General features: G+C 41.7%; 1 protein-coding gene across 8 annotated transcripts in view; it reads right to left on the minus strand.

Moving 5' to 3' along the window:
• Window positions 1-788: 788 nt before the first annotated feature.
• The window catches only part of MTA1 (metastasis associated 1), a 329,558-nt gene continuing 309,971 nt past the window's right edge, over window positions 789-20,375 (minus strand). For 5 of the 8 annotated variants that reach the window (XM_075844182.1, XM_075844191.1, XM_075844183.1 and 2 more), the window contains one exon: window positions 789-6,384. In XM_075844182.1, coding sequence (XP_075700297.1) covers window positions 6,243-6,384 — 142 coding nt within the window. In that variant the 3' untranslated portion in view covers window positions 789-6,242. The remainder of the gene's footprint in view (window positions 6,385-20,375) is intronic. The other 3 variants (XM_075844187.1, XM_075844186.1, XM_075844184.1) reach the window with 1 other exon arrangement.

Raw genomic sequence — 20,375 nt, forward strand, 5'->3', positions numbered from 1 at the left:
CTGGTGTGGCCATGTGTTGTTGTCAATACAAGGATATCTCTCTTGTCCTTGTACTTGACACAAAATATGTTGCTGCTCTCACTCCTAAGTGTTTGCCCAAGCAGAGTCTTAGGGAGGCCTCTCAGATTTCTTCTAGCAGTGCCGCATGCCACAGTACTTCTGGAAGCGAGGCACTTGAAGAGTGGGACGCTGGTGTAAAATTTATCCATGTAGAGGTGGTAACCCTGGTCCAGCAGTGGGTGCACCAAATCCCAAACAATTTTTGCATTAACTCCCAGTAAGGGGGGGGGGGGGGGCATTCTGGGGGCTGAATACTGGTGTCCTTCCCTTCATATATTCTAAATTTGTAGGTATACCCTGATGCACTCTCGCACAGCTTATACATCTTCAGCCATACCTTGCCCTCTTACTCGGCAGGTACTGGCGGAATTGTAGCCTCCCTTTAAAATGTCCCAAGGACTCAATAGAAATACACGTCTCGGGGGTGTATGCTTGGGAAAACCGGGCACTGAAACGGTCTAATAGGGGTCTCCGTTTATACAAACGGTTAAAAATGGGGTAATCTCTGGGTGGGCACTGCTTATTATCAGTATAATGTAAGAAGCAAAGTATTGCCTCATAACGCATCCTGGACATGACCATACGGTACATCGGGGTGTGGTATAAGAAAAAGCCTCTTTTTTCTTAGGTTCCAGTTCAGTTCTGAAGTTGCTTTGAGGGGCTTATATATTAGAAAACCCTATCAAATACCCCATTTTAGAAACTAGACCCCTCAAAGTACTCAAAAAAGCATTTAGACAGTTTATTAACCCTTTAAGTATTTCACAGGAATTTAAAGCAAAGTAGAGGTGAAATTTACATGTTTCATCATTCTTATTACATTTTTTTCTGTAAAACAGAAGGTTTTACCAGAGAAATGCAACTCAATACTTCAGATTCTTAAGTTTTGAGAAATATCCCACATGTGGCCCTAGTGCTGTAATGGTCTGAACACCGGCCTCCGAAGCAAAGGAGCACCTAGGCGATTTTGAGGCCTCCTTTTTATTAGGCATCATGTCCAGTTTGAAGAGGTCTTGTGGTGCCAAAATAGTGGAAAACCCCCAACAGTGACCCTATTCTGGAAACTAGACCCCTTGAGGAATTCATTGTAGTTTTCATGGTGTGCATGCGACTTTTTCATCACATTTTATTCTATTTTTAAGAGGCGTGGTGACTAAAGAAAACAGCAATTCTACTATTGTTTTTTTATTGTATTTTTTTTACAGCGTTCACCGTGCGCTATAAATGACATATTTACTTTATTCTGCGGGGGCGATACGATTACGGCGATTACCACATGTTTATAGTTTTTTTTATGTCTTATGGCGTTTGCACAATAAAATACTTTTTGTAAAAAATCATTTACTTTTTGTGTTACCTTATTCTAAGAGCCAGAACTTTTTTATTTTTCTATCAATAAAGCCGTGCGAGGACTTATGTTTTGCGTAACGAACTGTAGTTTCGATCACAACCATTTTTAGATACATGCAACTTTTTTGATCTCTTTTTATTCCATTTTTTGATGTGTGAAGTGACCAAACAATTGGGATTCTGGTATGGTTTATTATTATTTTCTTTTATGGCGTTCACCACGCGGCATAAATAATGACAAATTTGTAGTTCAGGCCGTTACGGACACGGCGATACCAATTATGTATAGTTTGTTTATTTATTTTTATTAATAATAAAGGACTGATAAGTGAAAAAAGTGGGGATTTTTACTTTTAATTTTCTTATTTTTACTTTTTTACACTTTTTTACTTTGTTCCACTAGGGAACTTGCGGGCAGGAGGCCCTGATCGCTATTCTAATACACTGCACTACATGCGTAGTGCAGTGCATTAGAGCTGTCAGCTACTCGCTAACAGCAAGCATAGTGGGTCCTGACTTTGTCAGGACCCACTAAGCTTCTTCTGTAGAGGACATAGCCAGATGCCATTGTTAGGCCTCCGGTTGCCATAGCCACAATCACCACCCGGCGATAGTGGTTTAACCCCTAAGAAGCCGCGATTGCTATTGAATGCGGCTCCTAAGGGGTTAATCGGCGGGGTCCACTGCGATCGGTCCCTGCACACTGAGCAGTGATAGCCTGCTGTCGGAAACAACAGGTATGACAGCTGCTCAAACACGCTCCGGGGAAAGATGGTGCCGTGTTAACTCAGGTCAGTACTATTACTGAGCTGAGCGCAAACGGTGTGCTCAGCCCGACGTAATAGTACTGAGCTGAGCGGGAAGGGGTTATGGTAGGAGGGTGGCAAATGTTGCACATGTTGGTTATAGTGAATTTCCTTCTGAAATACTGGGGAAAATGGGTCTTTCCATACATTGTTCTGATGCAAAACATACTCCGATTAAAAAATTGATTGGAGGGAAAAAAACAGAGAAGTGCAGCAAATTATAGGCTGCTCAGCTAAAATGATCTCAAATGCCTTGAAGTGGCAACCAAAATCTGAAAGACACGGAAGGGAGGGGAAAACTACGGTTTGAATGGATCGAAGACTAGCCAAAATGGCAAAGGATCAGCCAACGATCACCTCCAGAAAGATCAAAGAAGAACTGAAGTTACAAGTGAGTACTGCTACAATCAGAAGACTATTAAAGGGGTTTTTCCCCTTCTGACAACTGATGACCTATCCACCGAATAATCTGTGGGGGTCCGACACCCAGTCCCCGCACAGATCAGCTGGTCCGGTGCCTCCGAGCACCAGACATACATGCCAGAAGCAGTTGGCTCCGGCCACGGAATAGCGGCCGAGCTGCAGATCTGCTCCTATTCAAGTGAATAGGATCAGACTTGCAGTTCTGCAGCATGGCCGCTATGCTATGTACGGAGCCAACTTCTTCCGGCACCGTATACAGCATTACATGCCATAGTATTCGTTGCCTGCAGGCCACCGGAGCGGCCGATCGGTGCAGGGTCTGGGTGTCGGACCAGCACCGATGATATACTGATGACCTATCCGGTGGATATCAGTTGTAAGAAGGTGGAAAACCTCTTCAAGTGAAGTCAAGTTACCAGCAAGAACTCCTCACAAAGTCCCGTTGTTGAAAAAAACACATGTCCTGAATAGGTTAAAATTTGCCAAGGAAGACATTGACTGGCCCAAAGAGAAATGGCGCAACATTTTGTGGACTGATAAAAGCAAAATTGTTCTTTTTGGGTCTAGTGGCCGCAGACAGTATGTCAGACAACCCCCGAGCACTGAATTCAAGCCACAGTATCCTGTGAAGACAGTAAAGCACAGTGCTGCAAAAATCATGATATGGGGATGTATCTCATACCACGGGGTTGGGCCTATTTATCGCATACAAGGGATTATGGATCAGTTTGAATATATCAAAATACTTGAGATCATGTTGCCCTATGCCGAAGAAGAAATGCCCTTGAAATGGGTGTTTCAACATGACAATGACCCAAAACACACCGTATTGGTTACGGACAAACATGATTGAGGTAATAGAGTGGCCAACCCAATCCCCTGACCTCAATCACAGAGAACTCGTGGGGTGACATCAAAAATACAGAAGAACTGTGGGATGTCATCCAATCCTCCTGGACTGGAATACCTGCTCAGAGGTGGCAGAAGTTGGTCGACCCAATGGAACACAGATCTCAAGCAGTTCTCAGAAACAAGGGTTATGCCACTAAATATTAGTTCAGTAAAGTGAAATCTGAATATTTTTTTCAGTTTATACTTTACATTTTTGAGTTTTTAAAGAAAAATGCTGGCACTGGTATATTTTGGAACAGCCTAATGTTCCTTTTTCCTTACATTCTGTAAAGATTAACACATACTGGATACATTTTATAATTATTTAGATTTGGAATTGAATGTGTCGTATTTCCAGTGCATTTGCATTTAGGAAAATAAAAGTTATTATAATGTTTTTGCGCGTTATTTGCTTTTTTAATCTCGCTGCTATTTTTTTCACACTACAGTAAGTAATAATGGTGCACTGTGTGAATTGTATTAAATGGGGACATTCACTGGCACTGTTCTAGGGGAACTGAGGGGGCTATTAGGGTTCTATTTTAAGCAACTTAAAGGAGCAATTCAGGCAAAACTGTTATGGTTCCCACACACACTTCTTAGGGTATGTTCACACGCACTAATTACGGACGTAATTCGGGCGCTTTTGCCCCGAATTACGTCCTAAAATAGCGCCTCAATAGCGTTGACAAACATCTGCCCATTGAAAGCAATGGGCAGACGTTTGTCTGTTCACACGAGGCGTATATTTACGCGCCGCTGTCAAATGACGGCGTGTAAATAGACGCCCGCGTCAAAGAAGTGACCTGTCACTTCTTTGGCCATAATTGGAGCCGTTATTCATTGATTCCAATGAATAGCAGCGCCAATTACGTCCGTAATGGACGCGGCGTTCAAGCGCCTGCACATGCCGTTACGGCTGAAGTTACGGGGATGTTTTCAGGCGGAAACATCCCCGTAATTTCATCCGTTACGGACGCTGTCGTGTGCACATACCCTAAAAATCTGTAGCAAATCCGCTACCTATCAGCAACATTTCTGCACCCCTTCTATGTTGAAAAGGGTGAAATCCTCATCAAATATCCTAAACAGAATGAGCATGCTCTGCTTTCCATGTTCAGCAGCATGTGGATGAGATTAATCTCATTCACATTCCTGCAACAGTCTTCCGCTGCAAATTATCTACCTGAAAATTCATATGAAAAATCTGCTACAAATCCGCTACGTGTGCCTTAGTGTGTTATGCCTAGTGCAGACCGTGACTGGTATTCTCTCTTTCAATCCCTGTGTCATGCACCCAGGCCCTGCAGAGGAGGAGAGTATTTTCTTTTAAAGTTGTGCCTTTTTAGGCAAACTACTCTTCTGTGGAAAATTCTCCACAGGGCAGGCGTACTCAATCTTGGCCGCTGGAAAAATTCTGAGTCCCTCGGTATCACAAGACTTCCGTCAGAAGATCACAGCCGCAGCAACTGTGATCACTTACGACGGCCAATCGGGAGGCAGCCGCCATAAACCACTAGCTGTTGCTAGGTGGATTCCTCCCACAAAATAAAGGGGGTGGGAAGAACAGGAAGTTTGTGAGATGCAGCTTTAGCCAATAACTGCAAAGCAGGAAGTGATGTCAAAAAGAGGCGGTCAATTTGGTAACATCTGTACTGCCCAATAAGATTCAGCTGTTTTGCACTTTTTGAAACTTGCAAACTAGAGTAAAAGACATGATGGCCCTGGTATGTTAAATTACATAGATATATTTTAACTAAAATGTTTCCGGAATTTCACTTTAATGTATATCTGGCTCTATTTATAACGTGTTTGCGTAAGTATGTTCGAATAAATGTTCCTGGCGTATTTTTTTCTATGCTTTCCAATACAAAGGTATACTTTTTTTTTTTTACATTGTGAGTCAATGGCAGCTGTGTCATGCGGTAACAACTCGGTAAGAATAGTGCCTTAGTTCGTTGTCAAGATCTGCACCATATTTAGACTGATCAGTACTGGCAGGTAATCTAAAGTGGACTCTAGTAGCTAGTGCATAAAAAATTAACACAGATTTATTTTAAGATTAAAACATTAAAAGGCAAAGATCTTGGCATGATGATGTCTGTGTAAATCTATCAAGTTAATTGCAAAATGAATGGATTACATATGGAAACATTTACATTTTTTTTTTTTACTTTAAACTCATGTCACAAGAAGCACATTTAATGTCTTGTCAGACCTCAAAATGAAATTCCATAAGTTAGATTTGTTTTCATTCAGTCTATAACTGCAATAAGAAAAAAAAAATCACTTTCAAAAAGTAAAATCAAAACACATTTTGGAAAAAGAAAGGCATCAGCAATGATACATTATTTCAAGTGTACAAAGTTTTTGAATCCGATCTGTAATTTCAATGAAATTAAACACTAAACAAGATTTGTCCCTTTAACGACTCACTTTCCCATTTCAGTCAGTAAAACCAGTCAAATTAGATCCCAAATTATAATAAAAACAAAAAGGAAAAAAACATTAATCAATTAAAAAACGACACATTTAAAAGGAATTCGAGGGAATGACTGGTTAAAAAAAAAACTGACCAAAGGGTAACAAGTCTGTAGATTTGAATGCTTATACAAAGAATGGAATCCTTTAAAAGATGCAAAGAGCTGCAAAAGTTTTCATCTTCTCATACTGTAAAAGTCAAGTATTATGAGAAGAAATTTCTGGTAGAGGTTAGTCCTCAATAACAATTGGCTCATCATTGACAGGGTGTCGCATTGAAAGTCCCGCTTGAGACTGGCAGATGACTATGTTTCTGTACGGCCGTCTGGCAGCTCGCTTGGTTTCAGAGGATGAGAGCAGTTTGCGGGCCTTTCTGGAATAGAAATAAATAATGTTAAACATTCCTTTCTATAGAAGGATAACCCAAATGTTACATCCCTATCCGATCATATGCTGTAATTGGTTTATGAATATTAGGACTACAGTACATGATCAATGACCAAACCACTACATTAGAGGGACATAATATTTATTTATAGTGCGAGACATAAGGGAAATCGATGACATCATTACAAAATAATCTGAAAAAAAACAAACAGATGACAGAGGGAACCTTACAACCTCTTCCCTCTAGGGAATTGGGTATTAAACACCAAGGCCGCGTTCACACATCACGTATTTGTTGCATAATTTGATTTGTGGAATCTGCACCAAGTAAGCGAATGGGGTTTTCACAAACGCCATTCACTTACAGCTTAAAAAAAAAATATCAAATCCACAACAGGTGCTATATTTTGAGGAAATGTCCGGGAATTTAATCACAGATTTCATTCACTGTAATGCAGTGTGTGAAATTCGTAGCAAAAAGCGAATAGTGAATGAAGCTGAGCTGCAATACCAGACTCAGCGCCACTATAGTTCATGAGCGGTTTCTGGGGGAAAAAAAAATAAGTCTCTTCTTTCTAATCTCAGACAAGTAAGTTTCTATGTAATAAATTAACAATTTTTGTAATATAAACAGAAAAATTCCATGCAGCTCGTGCTCCACATCCATGATCCCTTTAGTTTGCCTCAATGAAAGAAGATTTTACAGAATGGTGAGTGTCGTGGATTTTCTCTGCTTACATTATATTGCCAGTTCTAAGGGCTAGTTCACAGTTTTTTGGTGCGGTTTCTGATGCGGAAAACACGTAAGAAAACTGGCAAAATCGCCCCCATTGATTTCAATGGGTGGCGGATGCTTTTCTCGCAAGTGGAAAAACGCTCATGGGAAAAAAAACAACATGCGCTTTCTTTCATCGGTGAAATCAATGGGAGGCAGAGAAAGTGGTTTTTGCTGCATTTTTTGCCCGCGTTGATCAATGGCCGCAGCTGAACAATGCCACAAAAAATGGCCGCAAAGAAAGTGCAGGCAGGTCAAAATCTGCCTCAAAATTCCTAAAGGAATTTTGAGACAGATTTTTCTGCCTGCAAGAAAACTCTGTGTGAACAGGGCCTTATCTTACATACTACTGAGCACCACCTGCTCAAAGGTTCTTTGCAGTTATTCCTTCTCCTAGACTCCTCCTCCGACCGTAAATAACAGTCTGCACACATTTCGCGCCTTTTTTTAAATAATCCGGCAGTCTCTTACATTTCTCTTCTTATGCCCGCCCACCGCCAAAAACTGTCCCGTCCTGAATTCTGAAATCTCATCTAGAGATAGCGCTCGTGTGCCCATCATGTATGGTCCGATGCCCTTCCTTGCTTCGTCCGGTCCTCAAATCTAGTTACTGTGCATGCGCCGCTATGGTGTCTCATTATGCGCACGTACCAGAACAGGACATCGATATACAAGCGCGGGATTTCATGTGTGCTGGGGGAGGAGAGGAGCTGCCAATCAAAAGTAAGGAGGCGGGGTTAACTCTGAATAGCTTGAAGATATGACTTTTATGCTCTTTCGCATACAGAACGGAGGCACAAAATAATGGAATACTGAAGGTACAGAGCCTGCTTAGAAGATAATTATAGGTTACATGAAAAAGATTTTTCACCCACTTCCACCTGGTATTGATGGTTTAACAGGTGAAATGCTGGTGACAGGTTCCCTTTAAGGACTGTGTTACGTGTATGATGCTGGGACTTTTAGTTCTCCAAGAGCTGGAGCAGTGACGCTCATTTTCTTTACATTCTGGAAATTTGTATCTGATTAACCGGTTTTGTGCTTTCATAACAAAATATATAAAGGATCTATCTAGCACTCTCGACTTCTCAACCTGTCTGGACAGAAGCAATTTACAAGGTTGAGGTGTTTGTAAACCTACGCAACACAAGAACTAGTCATTTTTTTTTTTTCATATACATGCCATGTAATATATGAACAGTCATTTCCCAGGTGCAGTGTACACATAAACCCGTAATATACATTATATAGCAACATTACAACTCAGAAGAAAGTTAATTCCACACACTCCAGTGCACAGTAGAAGTCGGTGCTGTTACTGTGTACTCTAGATGAAAGGAAGATCCAGTCTATGTTCCCATCTGCAGAGCTGAAATACTGCTGGCTCAGTTTCTAAAATCGATTACTCTAATACCCTAATAATTCCATTACTTTATTCAGTCTCACTCAATCGATTTTTTTTTCCTCCCCTGAAGGTTAGACTTGTTACAGGAGATAAAACTCCAGGAGTGAAATCCGGCCGGTTTGCCCCGGTTCTCCCGAACTGGTTGTAAAAATTACAGCCGTTCAGAGAACCGGGATGAAGCGGAAGCCTGGAACCGGTTCCCTGCACTCAATTGTATCCGTCCACGGTTACAATTAATTTGTCTAGTGGTGCCCTGGCATGGCACTGGATGCCTCGCCATTTGGTGCTTTAGCGATGACACAGTCAACACTGAGGAGGATAGACAATATTGAGCTGAGCTTGCTGCTCACGGAGCATGCAGTTAGTGGGTTACAACTGTAGGGTGAAGACATGGGTGAGCAGGATCAGGTAAGTAGCTGGGTTAATGTAGTTAGGGGCAGTAGAAAGGGGTCAAATAAAAGGAAGGCCGATCCGGTTTCTGACATTCCAGGCAAAATTGCCAAGTTGGGTGATGATGCGAGGGTGTCAGTCTCAGAAATGGCAGCCCTAGTGGATACTGATCTCCCTAACAGCCGGGAGAAAAGCCCAGCTAGTAGTCGGCGGGATGGTAATGCAGGTAAGCCAAGACAATTGATAGTCGTAGGGGATTCTATAATCAGGAAGACGGATAGAATAATTTGTCGCCAAGACCACCTCAACCGAATGGTTTGCTGTCTCCCTGGTGCCAGGGTTCGGCATGTGGTGGAACGGGTGGACAAATTGCTGGGAGGGGCTGGTGATGATCCAGCTGTCGTGGTCCATGTCGGTACCAACGACAGAATAAATGGTAGGTGGAGGAGCCTTAAGAATAATTTTAAAGAACTAGGCTACAAGCTGAAGGGAAGGACCTCCAAAGTAGTATTCTCAGGAATACTGCCTGTGCCATGCGCATCACAGGAAAGACAGCGGGAGCTCAGGGAGTTAAATGCATGGCTGAAGTCTTGGTGTAAAGGAGAAGGATTTGGGTTCCTAGAGCACTGGGCTGACTTTTCATTGGGGTACAAACTGTATTCTGCAGATGATTTGCACCTAAATGGAAGGGGGTCCGCTGTGCTGGGGGAGAGAATTCTAGCTGGGGTGGCGGAGTATTTAAACTAGGGCTGAGGAGGGAGGTCAATGTAGAAAAAAAAGGGGTAGCCAGGTTAGAGAGGGGTCAGACTATATTGGTGGGGGGAGAAACAGAATGTGGGGAGAGGACTAGACAACATGATAAGGAGATCCTTTCGTTACAAAACATCAGTGTAAATAAAAAGGATTAATGTCAAATCACATTTCTGATAATAAAAGTGAAAAACTGACAGGCAAGTTAAAGTGTATGTTCACAAATGCCAGAAGTCTAGCAAGCAAAATGGGGGAGCTGGAGGCCTTGATACTGGAAGAAAATATAGATATAGTTGGTGTTGCTGAAACATGGCTGGACTCTTCACATGACTGGGCTGTAAATCTACAGGGTTTTACACTTTTTCGGAAAGACAGGACAAATAGGAAAGGTGGTGGTGTATGTCTGTATGTGAGAAATGATATGAAGGCGAGTGTGAAAGAGACAATAGTGGGTGAAGACTGTGAGGAGGTTGAAACCTTGTGGGTGGAACTAGAAAGGGAGGTAAACACTGAAAAAATTACTTTTGGTGTAATCTATAGACCCCCCAATATAACTGAGGAGATGGATGTTCAGCTATATAAACAGATGGAGCAGGCTGCACAGGCGGGTACTGTAGTGATAATGGGAGATTTTAATTTCCGGGATATTAATTGGTGTCATGGTTCGGCTTCAACTGCAAAGGGGAGACATTTCCTCAACCTGTTGCAGGAAAATTTTATGGGCCAGTTTGTGGAAGACCCGACTAGAGGTGAAGCTCTGTTGGATCTGGTCATTTCTAATAATGCAGATCTTGTTGGGAATGTCAATGTTCGTGAAAACCTCGGTAACAGTGATAATAATATAGTTACATTTTACCTATACTGTAAAAAACAAACGCAGGCTGGGAGGGCAAAAACATTTAATTTTAAGAAAGCCAATTTCCCCAGGATGAGGGCTGCAATTCAGGATATGGACTGGGAAGAACTAATGTCAAATAATGGAACAAATGATAAATGGGAGATTTTCAAATCTACTTTGAGTTATTATAGTGCAAAATGTATTCCTATAAGTAACAAATATAAACGACTCAAATTAAACCCCACATGGCTTACACCTTCTGTGAAAGGGGCAATACATGACAAAAAAAGGGCATTTAAAAAATACAAATCTGAGGGTACAGCTGTAGCCTTTGTAAAATATAAAGAGCTTAATAAAATCTGTAAAAATGTAATAAAATTTGCAAAAATACAAAATGAAAGGCAGGTGGCCAAGGATAGTAAAACAAATCCCAAAAAATTCTTCAAGTATATAAATGCAAAAAAGCCCAGGTCTGAACATGTAGGACCCCTAGATAATGGTAATGGGGAGTTGGTCACAGGGGATCAAGAGAAGGCAGAGTTACTAAATGGGTTCTTTAGCTCTGTATATACAACTGAAGAAAGAGCAGCTGATGTAGCCAGTGCCAGTGCTGTTAATATATCACTTGATATACTGAATTGGATGAATGTAGAGATGGTCCAAGCTAAATTAAAAAAAATAAATGTGCACAAGGCCCCGGGACCAGATGGGTTACACCCTAGAATTCTTAAAGAGCTTAGTTCAGTTATTTCTGTCCCCCTTTTCATAATATTCAGAGAATCTCTAGTGACTGGTATAGTGCCAAGGGACTGGCGCAGCGCAAATGTGGTGCCTATTTTCAAAAAGGGCTCTAGGACTTCCCCAGGTAATTATAGACCAGTAAGCTTAACATCCATCGTGGGGAAAATGTTTGAGGGGCTATTGAGGGACTATATACAGGATTATGTGACAATAAATAGCATTATAAGTGACAGCCAGCACGGTTTTACTAAGGACAGAAGTTGTCAAACTAACAATCTGTTTTTATGAGGAGGTGAGCAGAAGTCTAGACAGAGGGGCCGCTGTGGATTTAGTGTTTTTGGACTTTGCAAAGGCATTTGACACTGTCCCCCATAGACGCCTAATGGGTAAATTAAGGACTATAGGTTTAGAAAATATAGTTTGTAATTGGATTGAGAATTGGCTCAAGGACCGTATCCAGAGAGTTGTGGTCAATGATTCCTTCTCTGAATGGTCACCGGTTATAAGTGGTGTACCCCAGGTTTCAGTGCTGGGACCACTATTATTCAACTTATTTATTAATGATATAGAGGATGGGATTAATAGCACTATTTCTATTTTTGCAGATGACACCAAGCTATGTAATATAGTTCAGTCTATGGAAGATGTTCATGAATTGCAGGCAGATTTAAACAAACTAAGTGTTTGGGCGTCCACTTGGCAGATGAAGTTTAATGTAGATAAATGTAAAGTTATGCATCTGGGTACCAACAACCTGCATGCATCATATGTCCTAGGGGGAGCTACACTGGCGGATTCACTTGTTGAGAAGGATCTGGGTGTACTTGTAAATCATAAACTCAATAACAGCATGCAGTGTCAATCAGCTGCTTCAAAGGCCAGCAGGATATTGGCGTGTATTAAAAGAGGCATGGACTCGCGGGACAGGGATGTAATATTACCACTTTACAAAGCATTAGTGAGGCCTCATCTAGAATATGCAGTTCAGTTCTGGGCTCCAGTTCATAGAAAGGATGCCCTGGAGTTGGAAAAAATACAAAGAAGAGCAACGAAGCTAATTAGGGGCATGGAGAATTTAAGTTATGAGGAAAGATTGAAAGAATTAAACCTATTTAGCCTTGAAAAAAGACGACTAAGGGGGGACATGATTAACTTATATAAATATATTAATGGCACATACAAAAAATATGGTGAAATCCTGTTCCTTGTAAAACCCCCTCAAAAAACAAGGGGGCACTCCCTCCGTCTGGAGAAAAAAAGGTTCAAGCTGCAGAGGCGACAAGGCTTCTTTACAGTGAGAACTGTGAATCTATGGAATAGCCTACCACAGGAGCTGGTCACAGCAGGGACAGTAGATGGCTTTAAAAAAGGGTTAGATAATTTCCTAGAACAAAAAAATATTAGCTCCTATGTGTAGAAATTTTTCCTTCCCTTTTCCCTTCCCTTGGTTGAACTTGATGGACATGTGTCTTTTTTCAGCCGTACTAACTATGTAACTATGTAACTATGTAACAGTCTGCGCCGCTGCGTTCTTCTGCTGGATGAGACCTGGTGTCGCTGGGGGACGGCGTGTGAACGGGGACAGGTAAGCATATGGTTTTTTTATTTTTCTTACAGCGGGGGCCCTATCTACAGGGAACTTTATAGGGGGCCCTATCCGCATGGGACTCTATAGGGGGCTCCATCTACAGGGGACTCTATAGGTGGCTCCATCTACAGGGGACTCTACAGGGGGCCCCATCTACAGGGGACTCTACAGGGGGCCCTATCTACAGGGGACTCTATAGGGGGCCCTATCTACAGGGGACTCTATAGGGGGCCCTATCTACAGGGGGCTCTATAGGGGGCACTATCTACAGGGGACTTTATAGGGGGCCCTATCTACAGGGGACTCTATAGGGGGCCCTATCTACAGGGGACTCTATAGGGGGCCCTAACTATAGAAGTCACTATTTACCAGAGACTCTACAGGGGGCACTATTTACAGCCTGTAGGCTATAGGGAATACTATCAACAGGGGCCACTATCTACATGGGACTCTATCGGGGCACTATCTACAGAGGACTCTATGACATTGTGATATCTACAGGGGACATTGTGAGTGGCACTATATACAGGGGACATTGTGAGTGGCACTATCTACAGGAGGCACTGAGTATGTGTGGTGCATTACTTTACAGTGTTTGACACAATTTTATTCAAGGCAATAGTGTGTAGCACTATTATATTCAGGGGCACAGTGTGTAGCACTATTATATTATATTACTTTACAGTGTTTGACACAATTTTATTCAAGGCAATATTCAGGGGCAGTGTGTAGCACTATTATATTCAGGAGCATAGAGTGTGGCACCATGAGAATTTGCAGAAATGTTGGAAAAGTGAGGAGCAAAAGACTGAGCAGTGAATTCTGCAGAAATGGGTCGTGGCCAAGAGGCGTCATCATAGCGGTCTGGACTGGATGGAAAAGAAGAGAGAAAAACAACGACTCCAATCTGAGAAGACATCACCTGTGACTCACTAAATGTAAATGTTTATTCTCCCTGTGACTGTACTCACAGTATGATCTGCAGTGAGATGATGGGTGGATTGTTCTCGTTTGTGAAACTGCAACTCCTTGCATATCCTTACCATTGTTAGGATATACTGGGAGCTGTAGTTTTCCGTCGTACAAACTTATGTGGCAGGAGTTAAACTGAATTTGCAAATGATCTCTATACTGAGCTGTATATATGTACTGTGTTTGGTTCTGTTGCTGTGTATATGTACTGAGCTTGGTTCTGGAGTTATATACATCATAACAGCTAAGCTCAATACATATATACAGCACCAAAGCTAAGCTCAGTACATATATACAACTCCGGAACCAAGCTCAGCATATAAATACAGCACCAGAACCAAGCTCATAACATAAATACAACACCATAATTAAGCTCAGTACATCACAACAACCAGGCTCAAAACATATGTTCTTAGCTTGGTTTGGTGCTGTATTTATGTACAGAGCTTTGTTCTGCTGCTGTATATATGTATTGAGCTTTGTTCTGAAGCTGTATATATGTACTGAGCTTTGTTCTGGTGCTGTATTTATGTACGGAGTTTGTTTCTGGTGCTGTATTTATGTACTGAGCTTGGTTCTGGTGTTGTATATATGTACGGAGCTTGGTTCTAGTGCTGTATTTATGTACTGAGCTTGTTTCTGGTGCTGTATTTATGTACTGAGCTTGGTTCTGGTGTTGTATATATGTACTGAGCTTGTTTCTGGTGCTGTATTTATGTACGGAGCTTGGTTTTAGTGCTGTATTAATGTACTGAGCTTTTTCTGGCACCGTATCTGTGCATTAGCCGGGAGATTTGTTGCGGCCTAGGCTTCTTTCACATCTGTGTCAGGGCTCCATTCATAGGTTCCGTCTGAGCTTTTCCTCAGGGGAACCCATGAACTGAATCCAAACTGGAACAAATGGAAACCTTAAGTTTCCGTTTGCATCACCATTGATTTCAATGGTGACGGATCTGGTGCACATGGTTTCCGTTTGTCTCTGTTGTGTAAGGGTTCCGTCGTTTAGCGCAGTCGATTATGGTATTGATTCCGTCAAAACGACGGAACCCTTACACAACTGTGACAAACTGGAACCATTTGAACTGGATCCATCACCATTGAAATCAATGGTGATGCAAACGGAAACCCATGGTTTCCGTTTGTTTCAGCTTGAATTCCATTCACGGGTTCCCCTGACAGAAAGCTCAGATGGAACTCATGAACGATTTCCGATGCAGACTTGAACGAAGCCTTACTGCGCACGCCGCACTGTCCTCCACCCTTCTCACAGAGCACAGTGTAACTAAATGGGTGAGTTTAATATAATGTGTGGGTAGGTATGTACACTTATGTAATTATATACATAGTGTGGAAATCCAGTTAAACATTCTGGACAGGGAATACCCCCACCCCTGGCGCGTATGTCTTTGTCAGCAGAACAGAGAACCTGTTAAAGATTTTAATCCAACCCCTGTAAAACACCATCAAATGCACACTATTCCACATTACATGCTCAATCTTTTTTTTAGAACTGCTACCCATCCTATCATCCAATCCTCTAATGTCTCCTCCACTTCAGAACACGTTTATTCAACCATATAAATTCTTGCACCAGCAAATAGCCCAAGGACAAGAAAGTCATACTCCTACACCCCTATGCCAAGTACCTGATTTATAGTCTTTTATATACACAAAATGTACAAGTAAGAAATCTCATGCAAGAAGCATAATACGTATATCTAGTTGGAGAACCCATTCAACTATTTTAAAATAGTTAAAAAAGGAGTTAATTTTGTAAATCCAACAAAACTTTAAGGGAGTCTGTCATCAGATTTTAGCCTCCCAAAAAGCTAACACCGCTCTTTAGTGATAGGGTAAAGAAGTAGAAACCTACCAGCGTTGAATGCACGTAATTGCAGATAAAATATTGAGACATTCATTTCTATGGGCTACGAACATTTGCCCGTATATTTACTGGGGTGTGTCCAGGCCGTAGAAATTAGAAATGAGCTGCAAAAAATGGCACATCCTATTTTTCGGACCGTGCTCCTATACTTATTACTGTAAGGTCCGTAAATGTGGATGACACTGACCGTAAATACTGCACGGACGTGTGCATTGTGTCTTCATGCTTGCATCAGGGTTAAAAAAAAAAGCATCTTAAGCTTCATGCACATGGCCGTGCCTGTAATCACGGTCAGTGATTATGGCCGCAGACAGCCACTTGCAATTTCGGCCCGTGCTCCCATATAAAGTATGGGAGCACGGTCCGTAAAAAGCAAAAGATAGGACATGTCCTATCTTTTGTGGGGGCTTTCTACAGCCTGGACACCTTCCTGTATATGTATACGGGAAGGAGTCCATGGTCAATAGAAATTAATGGGTCTGCAATTACGGATGAAATCTACGGTCATGTGGCATGGGGCCTTATTCTGTTTTCCATGGGGCTTCCGTCATGGTCAAAGTTGGCCGTTTGTCTCCAATTTGCAAGTTTCTATCAGGATCCGTTTTTTTTTTAATAGGACAGACGAACGGAGACCGTCTTGTCCTGTTAAACAACTGGATTCGGATGGATTTGTTTTTCTGTACAATGCAAGTCTATGGCAACAAGACGCTACTGTTGCATCATCCAGTTTGACATCAATTAGTTTTAACATAATACTAAAGCGTGATGTGACCCTAGCCTTAAGGGAGGAATGACATATCTGTATTAAAACTGATCCCAATGAGTCCTTTCAGACCCCATTGACTGTTTTGACTTAGTGTTTAGTGCATTTATTGTAATGAATTAAACTAAATAGTATATAAATCGCCAACATTGTAATCATTATAATTATCATTTTAATTAGTCCTTTACCTCATACAAAATATATTTATATTTGCATATATTTATAAAAAAAGCGGCCACCTCTCCAGACATTCTGGAACATCTTTTCGTAGATTTCTGCTTGTGGTGTTCCTGTGTTATTCCTCCAGGAAGTGTATGAATAAATTGACAACTGGGTGTAACCTTTCCCTGTGTTAATGGGGCGTGTCCCTACACACTAACAGTGCTGACAATGTCAGACTGTGTATGTCACACCCAAGGGTACCATGGGCCCCGGGCACTTTTTCAAGTCTGGGACCGCCCCCCGGACTCTGAAGACAGAAATCTGAAAATATATACGGTACAGCGTCTTCAAAGTTCTGTTTAGGCGGCCACAGATCTGGCATGGTTTTGAATTCGCTGTAAAAGCAGAATGAGCCGTACAGAAGAGAAAAAAGCAGAATACTTTGGGACCCTAAAGAGTCAGGAGCTTTAAACTGTTTGAAGAAGCTCTGTCACCAGATTTTGCAACCCCTATCTGCTATTGCAGCAGATAGGCGCTGCAATGTAGATTACAGTAACGTTTTTATTTTTAAAAAACGAGCATTTTTGGCCAAGTTATGACCATTTTTGTATTTATGCAAATGAGGCTTGCAAAAGTCCAAGTGGGCGTGTTTAAAGTAAAAGTCCAAGTGGGCGTGTATTATGTGCGTACATCGGGGCGTTTTTACTACTTTTACTAGCTGGGCGTTCTGACGAGAAGTATCATCCACTTCTCTTCAGAACGCCCAGCTTCTGACAGTGCAGACACAGCCGTGTTCTCGAGAGATCACGCTGTGTCGTCACTCACAGGTCCTGCATCGTGCTGGACGAGCGAGGACACATCGGCACCAGAGACTACAGTTGATTCTGCAGCAGCATCGGCGTTTGCAGGTAAGTCGATGTAGCTACTTACCTGCAAACGCTGATGCTGCTGCAGAATCAACTGTAGCCTCTGGTGCCGATGTGTCCTCGCTGGTCCGACACGATGCAGGACCTGGGGCAGGAAGTGAGTGATGACACAGCGTGATCTCTCGAGAACACGGCTGTGTCTGCACTGCCAGAAGCTGGGCGTTCTGAAGAGAAGTGGATGATACTTCTCGTCAGAACGCCCAGCTAGTAAAAGTAGTAAAAACGCCCCGATGTACGCACATAATACACGCCCACTTGGACTTTTGCAAGCCTCATTTGCATAAATACAAAAATGGTCATAACTTGGCCAAAAATGCTCGTTTTTTAAAAATAAAAACGTTACTGTAATCTACATTGCAGCGCCTATCTGCTGCAATAGCAGATAGGGGTTGCATAATCTGGTGACAGAGCCTCTTTAAAGGAACAGTGTCACCCAACATTTTTTTTTAATATGTTAAAGATGTTAGTGCTTTATTAAAAACGTTTGGATTAATTTGTGTGTTACTTTTTTTTTATTTTTACACTTTTTCTTCCCTATGGGGGCTGCCATTTTTTTTTTTCCATTTCTGTATGTGTCGATTAACGACACATACAGACATGGAATACGGCAGCTCCAGTCCCATAGGGACTGCGAACGGGGCCCGTTCCATCCACTATCGTGTACGCATGCGCCGCTCCCACACAGTTCAATTTGAAATGCGCGCCGTCCGGCGCCATTTTCCTGTGGACCGGAAGTCGCGGCCGGACAGTAAGATTACTACTTCCGGTCGCGGCTTCCGGACTTGTGCACATGGAGCAGCGGCAGCAGACGGAGCGGATGGACCGGAGGGAGCGGCGGCGACTGGAGCAGGTAAGTTATTTCTATGTATGTTCGTGTTTCAGTGTGTTTACTACTGTATGTTAACCTTCTACACTGTGTGTTAGCTCAAAAAATGGCGACACACAGTGTAGGAGGTTAGACCGTTCAAACCCCTCGTTTCTCCCGGAACTAGCCAGGATAAAGGAGAGGGGGATTCTGAGAGCTCACTAGAGCGAGGGATTTTTACCCAATTTTGCAGCATAAAGCAATGTGGTTGCTTTACCACATGCAATGCTGCAATTTTGGGAATGGCTCCATCTAGTGACCAGTGCTGGGAAATATTATAAATTGAATCCAATTTATAATATTTCCTGACTCGTGAAAAAAAAATAAAAAATTAGAACAATGTTTAATCACCTATACACTAACTGTTTAACTAAAAAAAAAACAACATGTTTTGCTGGCAACACATTCCCTTTAATTTGTGGAAAAATTTGCTGTGCGTGAATATAACCTTAAAGAACCAGTGCCTGTTGTTTAACCCGTTAAAGCCATTTTTCATTTTTCACATGCCGCCTTCCTAGAGCCATAACTTTTTTTATTTTTTGACTCAATGGAGTGGTGTGTGAAGGATTATTTTTAGCAGGAGGAGTAGTTTTTATTGGCACCATTTAAAGTGAAAGAAAAAACAGGAGAAATCCTCCAGCTCACCCACAAAATGTCTCAGTCCAGACTGCGCTCGGATCCTTCGTGACGGCATACGGCATAGTAGTTGTAGAAGAAAAGAAGAAGCCTTTGATCCAGCGCTAAGATAGCTTAAAAGGAAACAGTGTTCCAAGTTTATTCCAAACAAGTTTAAGATTCCAAATGTGCACAGGAGTGGTTGCAGTATAAATTAGCCTACGCGTTTCGGACAATGCTCTTATCCTTATTCATGGCTTGTGTCAACCATTAATACAACATGCCGTAGATTATATCCGGTCAGTGGAAACAAAGTGTATTTATGTAACACCCGTAGTGAACCGAAAGTCAACCAAAGACCTGAGTGTTATCATGGTATGACAGACAAGTCAATATATATATATATATATATATATATATATATACACACATACACACAGGGTGGGCCATTTATATGGATACACCTAAATAAAATGGGAATGGTTGGTGATATTAACTTCCTGTTTGTGGCACATTAGTATATAGGAGGGGGGAAACTTTTCAAGCTGGGTGTTGACCATGGCGGCCATTTTGAAGTCGGCCATTTTGTATCCAACTTTAGTTTTTTCAATGGGAAGAGGGTCATGTGACACATCAAACTTATCGAGAATTTCACAAGAAAAACAATGGTGTGCTTGGTTTTAACGTTACTTTATTCTTTCATGAGTTATTTACAAGTTTCTGACCACTTATAAAATGTGTTCAAAGTGCTGCCCATTGTGTTGGATTGTCAATGCAACCCTCTTCTCCCACTCTTCACACACTGATAGCAACGCCACAGAAGAAATGCTAGCACAGGCTTCCAGTATCCGTAGTTTCAGTTGCTGCACATCTCGTATAGACAATTGCCTTCAGATGACCCCAAAGATAAAAGTCTAAGGGGGTCAGATCGGGAGGCATTTCTTCTGCGGTGTCATATTTAGATAATTTCCAACCAGTATTGGTAATTATTTATTTTATAAAGTCTTTATATAATATGTTTTTAATAGTTTTTTGAGCAGTGTCTTTTGCCACGAAGCTGTCAATTTGTTTATATCCGGTCCCAAATTAAATTCCGGTTCTAGATATAACACACTGAAGTTAATATATTTTCTCCCATTATTACATATCCTTTAATATAGGTATGCTGTTACATAACAACTGATATATTTATGTATATATATGGACTTGTCTGTCATACCTTGATAACACTCCGGTTTTTGGTTGACTTCCGGTTCACTACAGGTTTTACATAAACACACTTTGTTTCCACTGAACGGATAT

Source organism: Rhinoderma darwinii, chromosome 12 (genome assembly GCF_050947455.1).
Source record: "Rhinoderma darwinii isolate aRhiDar2 chromosome 12, aRhiDar2.hap1, whole genome shotgun sequence".
In the NCBI taxonomy this organism is placed as follows: Eukaryota; Metazoa; Chordata; class Amphibia; order Anura; family Rhinodermatidae; genus Rhinoderma; species Rhinoderma darwinii.